The 17,605-nt window shown below is 50.3% G+C and overlaps 1 protein-coding gene across 1 annotated transcript in view; it reads left to right on the top strand.

Moving 5' to 3' along the window:
- ERICH6B (glutamate rich 6B) overlaps positions 1–17,605 on the top strand; it is a 43,398-nt gene that overhangs the window by 13,916 nt on the left and 11,877 nt on the right. Inside the window, exons 3-5 of the mRNA XM_004319689.1 lie at positions 8,914–9,208; positions 10,797–10,933; positions 13,211–13,319. Coding sequence (XP_004319737.1) covers positions 8,914–9,208; positions 10,797–10,933; positions 13,211–13,319 — 541 coding nt within the window. The remainder of the gene's footprint in view (positions 1–8,913; positions 9,209–10,796; positions 10,934–13,210; positions 13,320–17,605) is intronic.

Genomic DNA, 17,605 nt, shown 5'->3' on the forward strand with positions numbered 1-17,605 from the left:
TGCTGTGTCCTGACCGAGATAAAGTCTACCCCAGAATATCTACAGAGAGAGAAGAGTTTAATCATGTTTATGGTTTTTGAAGAACTGGGGAAATGAGTCTGTGACCAATCTGGGGCAAATAACTGAGAGCAAAATGACCACAAGGAACCAGCATAGGATCAATAAGAACAGATCAAGTAATACTGGCTTTTAGGTCACTTTTTGGCAAGGTTATTAGATCAGGGAACCGTGGAATTTGGAGGCCCGAATTCCAAAACACATTTCTTTTTCAAAGCCTTCCTCATGTTCCTATGGACGACATAGACAAATACCAGGTAGATGCTAGTGCAAGACAATGGCATGATCGCTATTGAATAACCATCCAGAGATACTGTTTAAGGATCAGAGTCAACCCAATTTCCAGTCAGGAGCCGCAGGGCTCTGTCCAGTCTGTATCCACAGACTTGGATACAGATGTAGGAGGAATATTTATATCTGTACGTGAGTGGCAGCTGTTGGGTGATGCCAATAATGTGATCAGATTCTAAAAGTCCTTGACAGGCAGAAACACTGGATCAGGACTGGCTAGATAAAACAGAATGGTAATTTAGATTAGACCCTGCTCTTACGCCCACAAAAACAGGACGGAGAAGGACAAGGGGGGAATGCCCTGTCTATTGTAGATGATTTACTCAACCACAGGCTCAATAAGTCAATGGTATGACTGGTGTGACTACCAGAATAGTTAATATAACCAAGAACAATTAAAAGGTTATGTAGAGGGAGACGGGTCCTGTTCTAGCCTGCACTGCAGAAGCAACCCTGGGGCCGCTGTTCACTTCGGGGGATCCCACACTCTATGAGGGTTAGAGGCAGACTGGCCGGGGCTCGAGGAGAGGGTGGTGTTAGGCCAACCTGGAGACCACATCGTACAAAGAACTGCTGAAGCAAATGAGGGCGTTAAGTCTGGAAGACACGTGACTCTGAGACAGGATAACTGCCTTCAACTACCTGATGATCTGACACACAAAACCAAGACCTGACCTCTCCATCTGCACGGAAGGGCTAGAACAGGGCCAGCTTGAGGAAAATTAGTTAAGAAATAGACGTGATTCCCAACAGTCGGAGCCATTTATGGTAGGATGCGCGTCCTTCGAAGTTGGAGAGCTCCCTGGCTGTGGAGGGCTCGGGCTCAGCTGATGCACTGGCAGCACTGATCCTGCCCAGGTGGGGAGGCTTCTCATCACAGACCGAGCTCAGATCCTGCCGCTCCCATGAGAGGGGAGGGGGCAGCTCGCCTCTGCTTCCTTGCCATTAGGAATGGAGTGTGTGTGTGTGTGTCTGTGTGTCTGTGTGCGTCTGTGTGTGTGTGCGTGTGTGTGTGTGCGCGTGCGCACCCACGCATGTGTTTGGGAGTAGGGATAGGGACAGGTAGGGGTGAGGGAGCAAAAAGGAGCAGGGATCACAAAATTCTAGAAAATATAAAACATGGGTAACCAAGAACTTTACAGAAGTTCTCAAAAACCACAGTAGCCTCTCGTGGCATAACCCAGTGCATCTGTACTCGCCAGCCCCCACGCTTCCCCGCCAGCCCCCGTCATGCACCTCTCCGGGAGCTCTTGACAACACAACACCAGAGATGCCCACTTCCTACAGCGACAGGCAGATGCCATTATGAGTCTACACGGCCTTGAAGCCACTTGGCTCTATGGTTCCTGCAGCTCTTCCTCCTACAGGAGGAGGAATATCCCTAAGGTCTCCCCTCAATCCCAGCCATCCTCTCTGTCCTGGGACCAGAGAAGAAGAACACCGAGGGCCCACATTTCCCAGTCACTGTTCACTGCAGCCCCAGAGTAAGTCAGCAAAGCTAAGAGGAGGAGGCTGGCAGAGGGAGCGTCCAGCAGACGCCAGCTGTGCCCTCCAGCCCGTTTTCTCCTCTATGGATCAGCCTTGGGTGCCAAGAAAGAACCTCAGACCCTAAGCGTCCAACATGAACCCCCTGGAAAGCATAAGGTTGAAATTGTTAACGGCCACCCTCTTCTGTCTTTTAACAGTACCTTTAAAATCAAAATCTCAAACAGAGGAAGACTCAACAACGATGCTAACCCCCTTAAAGTCTGATTCACAAGGTATCATTTTAATTTTATAGTTCTACGATGATTTTAAATGACTCCTGGAGGGTACGAATCCATCTTTGAGACGGGAAGAAGCACAGAATTAGCACACCCTGAGCCAGAGAGAGTCCTCTTCTGACCATTGTAGATTACGGTAGCCTTCATTAAGGCCAGTGGCCGAGGCATTATTTCTAGAACGTGGTGTCAGGGGTCAAGGCTCAGGGAAGAAACTTGGCCAAAGGGTAAAATGCTTTTAATTTTGAATTAAAATTGAGTTTTGAAAGGGGAGGAAATAATATCTACCGCTGGAGTTAGGAGGGGAGATAATGGATTATCCATACTCAGTTCATTCCGTGACATGTACTGTGCATCTACTGATATTTACTGTATACCTGCTGTGTACTGGGCAGTAGTCTCTCCATCTTTATATGGACAAAGCCATCCTACCCTCTCAGAACTTAAACTCTAGTGGGAAAGATGAACTATGAACAGACGGAGGGGAATCAACGTGTGCTGGGCATAAGCTACAGGCCTCCAACCGCTGACCGTCATGGGAGCCTCTTACCCTACAATACGCAGTCTCCACCCTGGTCTCCCAGACATTTAAGGGTTAACAGTTCACCGAACCACATCCTATTCATCATTTTTCCTATTTGTTTTCAGCCTTTGTTCCCACTGAAGAACCGGAAAAGGCAGGAAATGGTGAGAGTCCCACATAACCTATCCAAAGATCCCTGCTCCCCGCAGAGCAGCCGGGGCTGGGGATAGCGCCCTGGGCGGGTGGGTGCCTTGCTGGTCCAGCTGGTGCCAAGTCCTAGAGAGGACCGAGGGACATGCTGGGCACACACTCCCTAAACCTATATATGTTTCTCTGTCCTTAACTGTAAAAGGGAGCTAGAACAAGAAACAGAGAGAGGGTCTCGGGAGCGAGACAGAATGACTTGGGAACGGCCCAGAGGTCCATCTCTCTACTCAAGCTCTGTATAGGGACGCCCACATTTAAAGAGGGTCCAGTCGGTCAGTTGCTAGGTTCCCTGAAGTCTGGTCAGCAGGGCTTGACTGGGATGCATGGGCCCCTCCAGACAGACTCATTCGATGGTAGCTTGATAGGGAATGAATTAGAGCCCCTCAGATGGTACCCTTAAAGCCTGATTAAATTTTTATTAAGGAGGGGATAGTTGAATTCTATGAAGGGGAAGGACAGGGGAGAAGCCTTTTGGCGGCAGAATCCCAACCTGCACACATCACTCCACAAAAGCCCTGCGATTAACCAGACCCATCCTATTAGAAACAACGTAGGGATGAGGACGTGCTTGCTGTCTGTCAGCATGGGGGCGGGGGAAGAGGGGAGAATCAGGGTTACCTACACAGGTGGCTTATCAAACTCCTCCCAACTCTAGACTATAAAATTTTCTTCATCTTATTTCATTTCCGGGGTGGGGGGCGGTCGGGGTAGAGCACTGCTGCTCGGACTTTAATGTGCAGAGCGATCACCCGGGCATCTTGTTAAAACGCAGATTCTGATTCCGTGTATCTAAGACTCTGCATTTCTCACAAGCTCCTGGCAGCAGCTCGGGCCGCTGATCCACGAAGCCCACTGAGTGGCTTCAGAACAGATTACAGATTTGTGCCCGTAGCAGCTGCCAGGCCAGCCCATCGTTTATCCTTGATTTAAGGACGACAAGGAATTCAGTACGCGCAGGGTGGAGGAGGTGAAAACAGGACCGAGTTTCACCTGTGTGCTCTTTTCTCAGAGCCCGCCCAGGGCTAGTCGCCTACTGCTTGTCCCCTCCCTTTCCTCGTTTATAACGTGGGGATCTACCCTGCAGGGCAAATACACCGGACTCAAACATCTACCCCAATTCAGGAAGTATGCTTCTGGCAAGAAAAAAACGTTACAGGAGAGCCACTGATCGGACGGGGGAGAATTTAGATTTGTTCTTCATCAGTTCGGGACAGGCACACTCCACTCCAGGGAATGCTGTGTGCCCGGCGTTCACTGCGTTAGCGCCGGTCCCCTGAGCCACCCTGAAGATAAGCCTTATGGTCCCCATTACACAGATGAGGGGGCCAGGGTGCGAGGGGACTGAATGACAAGGGAGGGGCTCGAGTCCTGGGTAACAGGGCCGCCACTTAGGAACCTGGCCTGACACCTGCCCCCTCCCCCAGTCCCCCCATAAAGCAACTTCAGGGGAAGATAATGATCTCCCTAGAACAAAGGTCGTGGTTGACAGAAATCCCCAAAGGGAAGGTTAATTAGGAATAAAGCTCTCCCTGCTCATTCTGCCCCAGTTGCGGCTGTGCTCCTGCGGACTTACTGGGCGCCTCCGGACACGCAGACGGCGCCTGTTGATGTTAAGGTTACTGATTATGTGGGACCGAATGCCTCTGAACACTGCTGCTCTGTATTCATTCACTCCTGCCAACTCCCCTTCTTCCTTTGACAAACACCTACTTCTTTTTTTCCCTCGAATTAACTATCTATTATTCAATAAAGCTTACTAAAATACAGCACTCACAAATCATGGGGATTTGCTAAGCTATCAGGACCAGAGCCGGACTCCTCCATGTTGGGCCGTCACATCCTCAGAGACCCTTACAGAGAGGCTCTGCCACCCGGTCTCCCCAGACCCCTGTTCTACCAGTTCCTCCACTTCTCTCCAGTGACAACCAAACGGAGCTTCCCGAGGTTCTTGCCTGAATTCCCAAGGATTCTTGTGGGGCTTTCCCAACAAGAGGTTTTAAAACCTCTCTAGGCCGCATCCCTGGCAGACAGCCTAGCGACACACAGTGTTTTGGAATGAGCGGAAAGGGCCCGGTGCCTTTGCCAGTTGTGAGCACCCCAGCGGGGTGGTGAGTGCCTGGCGGGAAAGAACTGTGGGGGGACTCCCACCACACAGGGGCCACCGAAAGGAGGCAGGTTTCCACCAGGAACAAGCCAAGGCTGGGGTAGGAGGTCTGCAGGCAGAGAGGCCCCTGGGCCTGGTGTCAGTACAGGCAGATGCAGCTGAGTGGAGTTCTCCATCCCCCCAGGGGCCCAAAGGAGTCAGCATTTTCATTATTGAACCAAAGTTGGGAAGAAGTGCAAAAATAACGTGCGTGTATGGAGATCACGAAGAATGCCCCTTCTCTGCCCCCCGAGGCCCAGCAGGGACACACGTCAGACAGAATCGGTCGGCCCAGTGCCAAGCCGGTGGATTTTCAGGGCTCTCGGGATGGCCCAGCGTGGAGGGGCTGATGTCATCCTGAAGCTGAGACAAAGGCCACCGTAATTTCCCCGGGGGCCCAATTACTGTGTGGGAGCCCTTCCCCCCAGCTCTGCCTCGGGAGCCACACCTTCCCGGGAGCAGGGACTCCAGGCCCAAGTTGTAATTATCAACTCCTCCATTTGGTCTGCACCCCATCGACACGGGAGGTTTCCAGCCCTCTCCTGGCCCAGGGTCACCAGGCTGTGGCTGACCTTGAGAACAAAGGCATCTGCTATCTCTGAGAGATTTTTTTTTTTTTTTTTTTTTTAGCTCACTGCCTTGGCGATTCATCTTTTAGGCTTTGATTAGCAATTACGAACCATGTGCAATTCTGGAAATGGGCAGTTTTTGACAAAACTGACGGGCGCTAGGGATATTTCTCAGGATTTCCAAGAGAAAAATCACACTCAGGATAGATCTCTCTCAGAATAAAATCTAAATTCCTTCCCATGGCCTACAAGGTCCTCGGTGAGCTGGCCCTGCCCCTTCCCATCTCCCTCCTCTCCGGGCATATTGTGCCTCTTCCAGTTTGTCAGGTATGTCAACTAGCTCCCACTCTCTCTCGCCTCAGGGCCTTTGCACCTCCTTTGCTCCCTGGCAGGGATGCTCTTCCCCAGCTATCTGCCTGCTCGCTCCCTTGCTTCATGCAGGACTCACTCAAATGTCACTTTGTCAGATGAATCTTCACTGGCCACCAGAAACACACACTCACTTTCTTAAGTCTGCCACTGAAACTGACCTTTTTATTCCGATTTTATTAATATCCCCAAGTCAAGTTTTAAGTGATTTGATGAATTTATTTAAAGTCTTATTGATGACATGTGCATTTTTATTCAAAAGCGCAAGCGTAAATGCCATAAATCTATTTCTCTTTTTGTTTTTGTTTGTTTCTTGTTTTGGTTCCTTCTCCAAATGCCTCTCCTTTTGCTGTGCCTTCCAAAATTGAAAGCCGAGGAGTCTGTCTCTAAAGAGAGCTTTTGCGATCGTACGTTAAGTGATGCCACTGGCACACTGGAAGCCGAAGACTTCGAAGCCAACGTAAGTTGGATAAAAACTGGAGAACACCTGGCTCTGAATGTCAGAGCAGAGTGGCCCAGGGCCAGCCGGGCACTGCCTCTTGAGCCCTGGGATTCACAGCTTCACTACACTGTTAGCACAGCCGAAGTGAGCTTTTCTTAAAACAGCCTAAGTGTAAAGGACAGACATCAAACCAAAGAGGGTCAGAAGAAAGCCAAGTATGGTACCACAAGGCCCTGCTTTCAGTAATATGAATAACAAACCCTCAAGATTGATTTTGAAGGCAGCAAAGCTAGAAACAAATCATGTAAGCTACCTAGATACCTAGATATCAAGGCAAATCGTCCTTTGCAGAAACCCTATGTAAAAATGAAGTTGGGACTTCCCTGGTGGTACAGTGGTTAAGAATCCGCCTGCCCGTGCAGGGGACACAGATTCGAGCCCTGGTCCCGGAAGATCCCACATGCCATGGAGCAACTAAGCCCGTGAGCCACAACTACTGAGCCCACAAACCACATCTACTGAGCCCGCATGCCTAGAGCCTGTGCTCCGCAACAAGAGAAGCCACCACAATGAGAAGCCTGCACACCGCAACTAGAGAAAGCCCACACACAGCAGCGAAGACCCAACACAGCCAAAAAAAAATGATGCTGGATTCTGGAAAGGTGGACTAAATGTAATCTTCCCACTAAGTACAGCTTAAAACCCTATACATTATATATAAAACAAACACAAGAAGCTTCTAAAAGACGGAGAGAAGAAGGCAGACTGGCTAGGGACCTTGGGACCCAAGGAACGACATGGCGGTGAGTTTCCTGAGTTTTCTTTTTGCTTCATTTATCCGACTGGGTGCTGGAAAAGACAGCGACCAGAAACCCCAACAAGCACAAACAAAAGCCCCAAGAAAAGCCTGCTGTCTCCAACTAAAGGACCAGGCCTGGGGCAGCCCAGCAGGACAGAAACTTTGGACAACAGCGTCTGCAGTGCAGACACTGCAACAAAGAGCAGTGGAGCATCTCCCCCAAATCGGAGTCCTGTTCCCACACTCTTCAGAGGGGCACAGAACCAGCCCTGGAAGTTTAATGGCTGTCCTTTCCGAGTTGTATCCAATAACCAGAGACACCATGGGAAGTCCCAATTGTTTGAATAAGCCTACATCTACAGCATGTTGCATTGTCTTTACTGCACAATATTTTTTTTTTTTTTTTGCCGTACGCGGGCCTCTCACTGCTGTGGCCTCTCCCGTTGCAGAGCACAGGCTCCGGACGTGCAGGCTCAGCGGCCATGGCTCACAGGCCCAGCTGCTCCACGGCATGCGGGATCTTCCCGGACCGGGGCATGAACCCGTGTCCCCTGCATCGGCAGGCGGACTCTCAAGCACTGCGCCACCAGGGAAGCCCTACTGGACAATTTTTTTGCCTGCCTGTACAGGCTTGTGGCTCTAATTTCCTGCGTCAACTTACCTCTAACACTTCCAATGCATGTTGATTCAGGTTATACATCCTTTCCCCTACAACTAACAAATTTTCTCAGGACTGTAGGTATTAACTACAATCACAAGAGTGAAATCTTGTGTCCCTGGAACTCAAGATTAAGCAGATACATTTTTCTAAACTTACAAAAAAAAGGGGGGGGAAAAAAACCCTAGGCATTTATACACTTTTTGCTTTTATTTTATTTGGAAAAATTCTCTGGTCTCAGTTCCTATTTAGCCCTAAATTCCTCACTTTCCAGACATGCTCCTATACACATTATATGAATAAGAACTGCTTTTCAAATATTGAAATACCATGTCAAAGGGAGGAAAAAAGATTACTTGAACTTTGATTCACCGCACTGGATTTACTAAGACAGGAAAGTAAGCTCAGGCATTTTAGAAAGATTTTTCAGCAAGAGTTGAAATTGAAAGGAATTGTTTTAATTAGACACAAATTATTTGGAAACCTTCAGCGCGCCTGTCAATTGAGGTTCTGCTGTGTCTGGCGGAGCTGCAGCCACAGGCAGAGGGAACATCTCCCACGGAGCTGTGCAAGGTTCTGGATGAGACCAGACGCTGGGAGGGTTCCGTGTGACAGGCAGCCTGTGCAGGGGAGCCCTGGTCACAAGCACCACTCCTTGCCGTCTCAGGGGCTTTGCCATCTCAGGGGCTTTGCCCAGGTGACAAAGTGAGGCAGAGAGTTAGGGGGATACTTTCCCCCTTGCTGTCTATACCACTCTGCTTCCAAGGATCGATGCTTAGGAGGATAATGAGGCAGCACCTGCGGCCCAGCTAGTGGCAATCTGCGGATAGGCAGCTGTCCAGCCGGGGAAGCACTGCTTCTCGAAGCAATGCCATAGGTGGCCGCTGCGGACACATGGGGCCAGCGAGCAGGACAGAAGGAATGGAGTCAACGCCACATGGCACCTGCAGCTGGGCGGGGGACACCACAAGCCACTGGGAGAGGCGGCTGAGGCCCCTGGATTCGGATGCGGCTATCACCCTAGACTTCGGTTATTCTGACAATTCAACCTCTTGGCCGCTCTGAGTTCCCTATACATGTCTGAATTGTTTGTAGGATACACGCGTGCATCACACACCTGCTGTGCAAATGCTCTTGGTTGGAAAAACCAGAGACTCACCCAGGAGCAGTCACAGGGCATGGGAGAAGTCATCACTTGGGGGTCCAAGACCCCTACCGTGACCATGAGGATAGCTCTCCAGAGGCTGGGGAAGCAAACGGGATGAGCCTCCGAGGAGGGCACATGCGCTGGAGCGGGGTAGCACAGCCTGGTTGGGACGAGAACTTCGACCAGGCCCCGCCAGCGGGAACCATATCTTCTGGTGAACAAATCATGGAATCCAAAGGGCTGGTGAGAGACCACTGGCCTGGGCCAGCAGGCTATCACTGCACCTCAAGGGAGGGATGGTCAACAGTGAAGAACTTGAGGCAGGGGTAGCCACACCAGAGCCTTAACCTCAGCCTGCCCTGAAGCACTGACTCATTCCCGTATGAAAAGATAAACTGAAGCCTATTAAAAATTTGAAGAGGGCTTCCCTGGTGGCGCAGTGGTTGAGAGTCCGCCTGCCAATGCAGGGGACACGGGTTCGTGCCCCGGTCCGGGAAGATCCCACATGCTGCAGAGAGGCTGGGCCCGTGAGCCATGGACGCTGAGCCTGCGCGTCCAGAGCCTGTGCTCCGCAACGGGAGAGGCCACAACAGTGACAGGCCCACGTACCGCAAAAAAAAAAAAAAAAAATGTGAAGAGTTTATTTGAGCCTGTGTGGATCCAAATCGGGCAGCACCAAACCGGAAGTGGCTAAGAGCCCTCCACCAACAGGAGCTGGGGAGAGACTTACAGGGAAAATGCAGAAGCAAAGCAAGGAAGTTATTGATTGGCCGCAGCTTAAAGCCTGCTGCTTCTGATTGGTTGTCCTCGGGTTTTGATTTCCTAACCTTGAGGCATTTATGGCCTTAGGCTTTGGTTTGCTTACTTAGGGCACCACGGCCTTACAGCCTCTTCAGTCTGATGGCCGCCGTGTTTCATTAACTGAACACCAGCAATGCGGAAAGGAGCACGCAGAGGCTGGGAGTCACACAAGGCAGACCTGAGACGCCCCAGCTTTTCCCCAACCTAGAAAACCCAGCCAATCACAAGCTCCATTCTCGTATCTGCCCCAGGTCGCATGCAACTTCGGATCTGTGGTCTTCCACTTACGATAGAAGGCTTGTAAGTGAATGGCAGACTGCACATCATCAGATGCAGAACAACCACCATAACAACCTCGACCTGTAGGTGAGCAGGGCAACATGACAGACCCAGGGTTCTCCTGGACGGCAAGTCAAACTTCACCTTCGACCAAAAGGGATCCAAAAGAAGAAACTCTTGTGAGGACCCACCTATGGGTCAGTCCTGGTTAGCAGCATGGACTTGGGATAGAATGATCAAATTTACAAAAATAAAAAAGGAGCTGGCAATGTCATTACTTTGGAAGAATCTTTAAAGGTAGAATCATCCTCTACAAGAACGTGCTAGGTGCTACCCTGCTTTTCTGAAGACTGTTATCCTTCACAATGAATAAATAACCAACCACTGAGAGCTTGGCCATTCCTGGAACTCAAAAAGGCTGTTATGCTCTTAAGGCATGGAAGCACTTTTACGTTCTAGAGCCATCTCTACATTTGTCAGAAGAGGGTAATTTTATGCTCTCAAACGATTTCTTGGTATGCTACTATTTAAAAAGAATTCTTGAGGGAATTGGAGAACGAGAAGAGGGTGTGACCGTAATGGAAATAGTCTTTGGAACCAATCTTGCTAGCCACCCTACTGTTCCCACTGCTTTTCTTTTTCGAATAACATGTTGCAATCTCCTCTGGCAGCTTAGAGAGTCACAAAAGTGATCATTAACTAACTGTTAATTCCCATTTTCTGGCTACTTCATTCTGTGGTCCTTTTGCAGGTTGTGACCAGCTCCTATCAGTCAGTGTTCGGGACCATGCTCAGAGAAATGGCGGCTAGCAGTGAACTGGAGGAGGATATTAACATTCCCCTGACCCGTCATCTGGAGAGAGAGACCAGAAGGAAACTGGGAATTCTGTAAGTGACTGGAGAGATGGAGCTATCGGTCAGTAGGTGCAGGTAGGCCAGTGGTAGCAGCAGGGAAAGTGTAAATTGGGTCATCAGAGAATAGAGTAAGGCCAGGGTTGGACAGGTCCCCTGAGTCAAAGGGCAGGCACAAGCCATGCACAAGGACAAGGGTAAGATTAGGGGTCAAGGGGACAGGATGGTCCAGCTGCCTGCCAAAACTCAGGAGCAAAGAAGTCTATGAGCAGGGGATGTGCAGGATAGGATCAAAGATGGGCAGTGACAGATGCTGGAAATCCAGGGCAGGAAAAGTCTTGAAGGGACCGTGAATTGTACGCAAGTCTGGGAAGCAAGGTTCAGACCTCTGGGCCTTTGAAGTGAGGGGACAATGGAGGATCAAGTTCATGTTCCCTGAGGGGGAAAAGCCCTGAGCCTCACTGCCCTGGGATTCATGGCAAGAGCCCCTGTTGGGAATGGGGAATGATAAGTTTATTGCAGCCTGCTGCTGGCACCCAATCTTTCTAGTTGGCATGACTCCAGGTCTCAAAATGTTCCAGAACCCCGTTTGTACATCCAGACTGGGGTACATGGAAGCCTGGACTTTCACTTATCCAGCTGTCAGAAACCTTGGTGAACAAGGTACATGGTCAGACATCCAGGGGGTCTATGGCAGACTCCCCAGCAGTGGTTGAGGATGAGGCTGTGAGGATGGGGTGCCCTGCATAACCTCCTTGGTGAATGGAGATTCTCACAAAAATCAGGGAGAGACTGACTGCCAGCAACTTCTGCTCTGGGCTCAGTAGAGTCCTAGGGCCAGAGAACCCTAAGGCTTCTCTAGGAAAAGGGAAGGCAGAATACACAATGCAAAACACAAAGAACATCCAAGCTTTCACATCCTCATACAGCGGCAAAAAACAAATCCCAAATAACACCCCTGTAAGGTACCCTCTCTCATATGTTACATTTTCTCCCCTTCTTTCCCATTTAAGCCTATAACGGAGGCTCATTCTAACCTAATTGCACTCAATGAATATTTCATGAGCACCTCCTGTGTGCCGGTCTGTACAGTAGTGTGTAACCCAGTCTCTACCACTGAGGAGCTAGCTAATAAGGATTCCACTAGCTTGCAAAGGTGGGCAAAGAGCTAAGGGAGGAAACTTGCCCAAAGGGCCCTGGATGCCTCTGGCTGGATCCCCTCACTGGAATTTAACTCTTGTATGCACATGGCATCGTGCTCTCAGCCGGCCGGACAGGCTTCACCCCACCCCCTCCTCCGTCCTTACTCTTTCACAGGTGACGGTAGGCAAGGTAACTGCTTCAATTCCATTCAAAGCGCTTGCAAATAAATAACACTTGGTACAAATGGGCCACGAAGAGCTCATTCTCCAGTTCCGCAATTGCTCCTAAAGTACAAAGAGCAAACCTCTATTTTCCCCCAGACAAAAGAGTCCAGCCCTTTCCAGCAAAGGGTATGTGCTTCCTAAGGTTGCTTGGGGTTAAATTATTATGCTCTCTTCAAGGACTCTGAACTGAGAACTTAAAATCTGTCTTGTCAAAGGCCTTCCTCTCTGATCCAATTAAGTCTGGGAGGCTCACTCCTTCCGGCAGATTCCCTTCCAAAAGGGCTCTGATCTGAGAACCAGGAAAGGCAGCTGCCTCTGGAGACCACCCTTATTTGGAAGTAAAACAGTCCAAGCCACTTTAATGCCAGGATGACTCCCTTCGTCTACTGACATGAGAGGGGGGTTGAGGGCGTGATCCTTTTGAAGAGCTGTGCCTTAATGTGGCTTTCATGATAAGTCATTTTTGAGTGAGTGTATTTGAAATTTTCCTACTAAATGCGAAGGGGTTTCAGGTGGCTCTGTCCGGTTCGCAGACAATGCTGTTTCTCTAAGCTATTTCCAAACAGCCTTCGCTGAAACAGGCACAAGCCACAGGGAAAGCAAGCTGCACGAGCTTAACTCACGGAGCCAGCCGTGCATTTGGGCCTCCCAGCCCTGGCCTCGCTCCCAGGAGGACCCCCACTGAATTCATTTTGAAAGGTCTGGGGGTCAGCCCAGGGGCCCAAGTTGAAGGCCAGTCAGAGGCCAGGAGGGACGCACAGCACCATGTGCTGGCCCTTAATTCCTGAGTACAGACTGGAAGAAAGCTGGGTCCGAAGGCAGAGCCTTCCAGCCCGCCCTCCACCTATGAAAAGGCTGAGCAGGCCCTAGCATGGCCTACGGTGCAGCATGACATGGAAACATGAATCCAGTCTCAGCTTCTAAAGATGAGTCACGTTCCTTTTAGGCTGAAGAAAAATTTTGGAAAATATAAGGAAACAATCCTCTGGATTATGAAGAAACGTGAAAGTAAGAACCCTCTCCCACCTTCCACCCCCGCTGCCCGGCTCTCCTGGGTGCGTCTCGCTGTCTCCCACCTTCTGCCGTGTCCAGAAATGCTTGTTTCCTCACCCGAGCATCTACTGGGCTAATACGGTCTCAGCTGCTGGGGATAAAACACAGAGCAAGCCAGACAAAGGATAAACCTCGAGGGGTTCATCCTTTGATTGTGCTGGGGGTGAGAGGGAGGGCAGGAGGTGAAGACAGCCAAGAAATCAGGGAATTTGCACATAAAACGGTTGATGGTATGGTTGGAGGGGTGTACTATGGGACCACACAAGAAGGGATCTGACCTAGATTTGCCTGGGGGGGGGCGGTGTCCAAGAAGTCATTAACACAAAGTTTAAGAAAGAGCCCCTTTACCAGATACTGAAGGCATTTGAGGTCCAGCTGTTAAGTTGTGCCAATCATGGAGGTTGCCAGTTTTTTGGGTCTAATCAAAAAGCCTAAGAGCCTAAGCCATCAGGCTACTTAATTCAGAAACTCAAAACCACCATATGGAACATCTTTCAGACGACCAGATCCAACTAACGTAGAAATGGCAGCAACACCCACGGCAGACACACCTAATCAATCATGGTGCTTTTTCTTGCTGAGCCAGGACGCAGCCCCAGGTTCCCTCTCAAGGAAGAGCTCCTGTCCCCATACCAGTGTAGGCCCCTGACCTAACTCCTATGGAATAACTGCTGTGGGCCAGTTATCGGATTCAAATTAATCTTCAAAACCATGTGAAGATGGGTAAAGAAACTTAGGCCAAGAGAATAAGTGACTTCCCTGAGATCACCCAGCTATTGTGTGGGCATGAACCACACTCAGGCCCAAGACCCCTCAGGTCAGACCCAGGGCTCATCTCCATGACATGTTCAATGAGCAACAAAAGGCAAGCGTGTCTGGGGAAGTAAAGGGCCTTCTGAGCCTGAGTCTCGTGTCCCCATTGGAGTTAGAAGGCAGGCAGAAGAAGGAATGACCACCTTCAGTTTCTAGAGCGGGCAGGCCTACCTCCCACCAAGACTCACACAATGGGGTACCCCCCAAACAAGGAGGGGGTTTCAGATGTTCAACAGCCAGAAACACAACAAATGCCTGTTATTATTTCTGTTCCCTTTGGGCCAAAGACACCTGTGTCTTTCACTCCTTGGCAAGGCACACAGTAGGCACTCAATAAGTGTTTTTGAAATGGATGCAGGTATGCATGAGTTTTTCCTCCTTTTGGGAAATGAAGGCCTTTCAGGATACTCTACATCACATGCCCCGGGTAGGACTTCTAACTGGAGAGTGAAATTCGACATGACCGGATTCCCCATTTGTGCCTCACCATCACCCCTCACCCCTGCCCCACTCCCTGCTCCTCTGAACACCTGAGGCCTACAAGGTTTGAGCTTTTTATGCAGAAAAGCAACACATTTCTAACTGATAAGAGGCATCCCCTCCGTGTTCAGGTTGTAGCCAGTCCCAAAGAAATCCCGCAGCCTCCTTTGAGATACAAACTCATTTCCTTCCAGGATCCAGACCACTATCTGACACCCCAGGCACACAGCCCCACGTCTCTGAACTCTCCGATTTCCAAGCCAAGGCTGGCGTCGCAGGCACATGACCTGCAGGCACACAGGTCCTCACACTTAAGGCCCTGCGCTTGCTTTTAAGGCTCTGCTGTCACTGTCTCGAAATCCTTAACAATTTTAGAACAAGGATCCCTGCATTTTCATGTTGCACGGAGACCCTCAGATTAGGTAGCCTCTCCTATTCAGAGACAGCTCGCCTGGTGAAAAGAAGGCGATCACTACACAGCTCGTGTCATGAGCCATCAGAATCCACAGCTCCCCGTGTAGAGGACACAGGCCTGTTGCCCTTCTATGGGGCAGCGGGCTCCGTGCCACATCATTTCAGAGTAACCTGATGGGTCTCTGCAGGCAGCATGATCCCACTTTAAGAAAACTGAGGCTCAGAAAGGCAGCCTAAAGCCTCCCCACTAATAGAGACAGAGCTGGATAAATGGCACAAACCAGAAACTCCATGATTTTAGCATTCTGACAGGAGAAAAACATAAGCACGTCCATGTCCTCTTTTATCATTACAGTTCAGAAATGCTTTATATTAATTTCTAATTAATACTCAGAAACAGCAGCTGGGCTCACATCTGCTTTTTCCCCGGACAAATCATTTCCACTCTGGAAGCAAGCACTGGAGGAGGACTCCTCGGAGGGAGACTGAGATCCGCTTCCAAGCTTCCCACAAAGGTCTTTTATTGACTCTGCCCCCGCCCACCTCTCTCTCACTTTCCTGAGGAAAAGCTCCCCCTGTGAGCTCTAATGAGCAGCCCCTTTAGTTCCTCAGGTGCACACAGGTGTGGTTCTCCTTCCCCACCCCCACCTCTCCATCCTCACTGACACCACCTCAGACACCCTCATCTCCCTAGTGTCCCTGACTCCTATCCTCTCCTTTCTCAGTCCTTTCTCCATATTGTTTCCAGCAAAATCTTTTAAAAACTCTTCACTGGCCCTCCACTGCCTCCAGGAAAATCCCACATTCCCCATGTGGCTTAGAAGGCCCTTACTTTTTCCTCTCCAGACACACTGGCTTTTTGGTTATTCATCAGGGCCAGGCATCCCTGCCACAGGGCCTTTGGACGTGCTGTCCTCTGCCTAGAGCACTCTTCATTCCAATACCCTTGTAATTTGCTCCCTCACTTTATTCAGGTCTCTGCTTAAATGTTACTTTCTCAGAAACAGTTTCCTTGGCTACCCTTTACAAACCAGTGCACACGCTTGCACGTGCGCGCGCGCGCACACACACACACACACACATCATTTTCCATCCTTCTCACCTGCTTAATGTTTCTTCAGGGCACTCCTAGCCACTGGCACGTGAAGTTTTTATCTGTTCACTTGTTTAACACCATCTCCGCTACTAGAACAGGCAGCAGGGAATGTGGCATCCCCCATACCTAGGACAGTTTCTGGCACATGAGTACACAACAGATATCTACTGAGTGAATAAAGGAATGCTCTAGCCCTGCCTGCCTCTCCTGAGTCGCCTGTCATCACTAAGCCGGTCCCAGACCAGCCTTCAACCATGTCATGCTTACACTAGGAATTCTGCCTGGCACACTAGAGAAAACTTCCACCAGGAGTGTCCTCGACCGCCAGGCCTGGATACGGTCCCTGTGAGCTCTCGTGGTGGTAGATCACATACCAACCCTCTGTGTTGGTTCGCAACCTCGGGGTCCCCCGGGTGAAATTCGAAATTAGCCCCCGGAAGCAGAGGGCAAGGAGAGACCGAAGAAAGAGGCAGCCCGCTCCAGATTGGTAGGTGGCAGGTTTAATAAGCAAGAGCACTTAACATTCGACGCTTGTCTTGGACGGCGCAAGACTTGCAGATTTCCACCCCCGCCCACGAGAACCTTAAAGTTTAGATGGAGGCCTTACCTGGCTTCAGGCACGTATCCCTCCAGATGGGCTCAACAGCACACTGCTCGCAACGCTGCGTCCTTGAAAAGGGCTCGCACTGTGGGAACCGTGGGCAGAACGTACATTCCAAGGACGGGGAGGGGCTGGGGAGCCTTCCATTGCCCCGGCCAGCTCGCTGGTCGAGAGGCGGTCACGTTCTCTCCGAGACCTCCTCCAACACTGTGTTGGCCCCAGTGGTGGGACAACCAACCTCTCTTAACTGACCTCCCCCAAACCTAGTAGCCGAGGGAACCGAGCCCTCTTCCGGGGAAGAGCGTCCTGACTGATACCGACCGCGCCGGAAGCTCCTCCTACCGCTGCGCCCCCTGGTGGTCGGACACCCGTCAAGGGTCCCTGGGAGCGGGGATTGTTCCCCCCGGTGGTCCTTACGGGTTTACTCCCCAACTTCAATTGTTATAAAAATGGACCAAAATGAAGATAAAAAGAAACTTGCTGTTGCTGCGAAAACTAAGTGCAATGCTTTTAAGATGACTTAATAAGAAAATAGCTTTAAAAAAACTGCTTTGAACAAGATGTGGACCAAACATACACAGAAGATTGGGGCATATACAGACATTTTTTTGAAGTCTACAATTCTGCACTCATACTATGTAGAAATTGCCAAAACTGAAAGTTACAGATAATAAATTATGAATGGGGTTTAAGCAAAAATGACCACAGAGCCCTGCACTTAAAAATGATGTGTTGGGGCTTCCCTGGTGGCGCAGTGGTTGAGAGTCCGCCTGCCGATGCAGGGGACGCGGGTTCGTGCCCCGGTCTGGGAAGATCCCACGTGCCGCGGAGCGGCTGGGCCCGTGAGCCATGGCCGCTGAGCCTGCCCGTCCGGAGCCTGTGCT

The sequence above is a fragment of the Tursiops truncatus genome, chromosome 18 (assembly GCF_011762595.2).
Source record: "Tursiops truncatus isolate mTurTru1 chromosome 18, mTurTru1.mat.Y, whole genome shotgun sequence".
NCBI lineage: Eukaryota > Metazoa > Chordata > Mammalia > Artiodactyla > Delphinidae > Tursiops > Tursiops truncatus.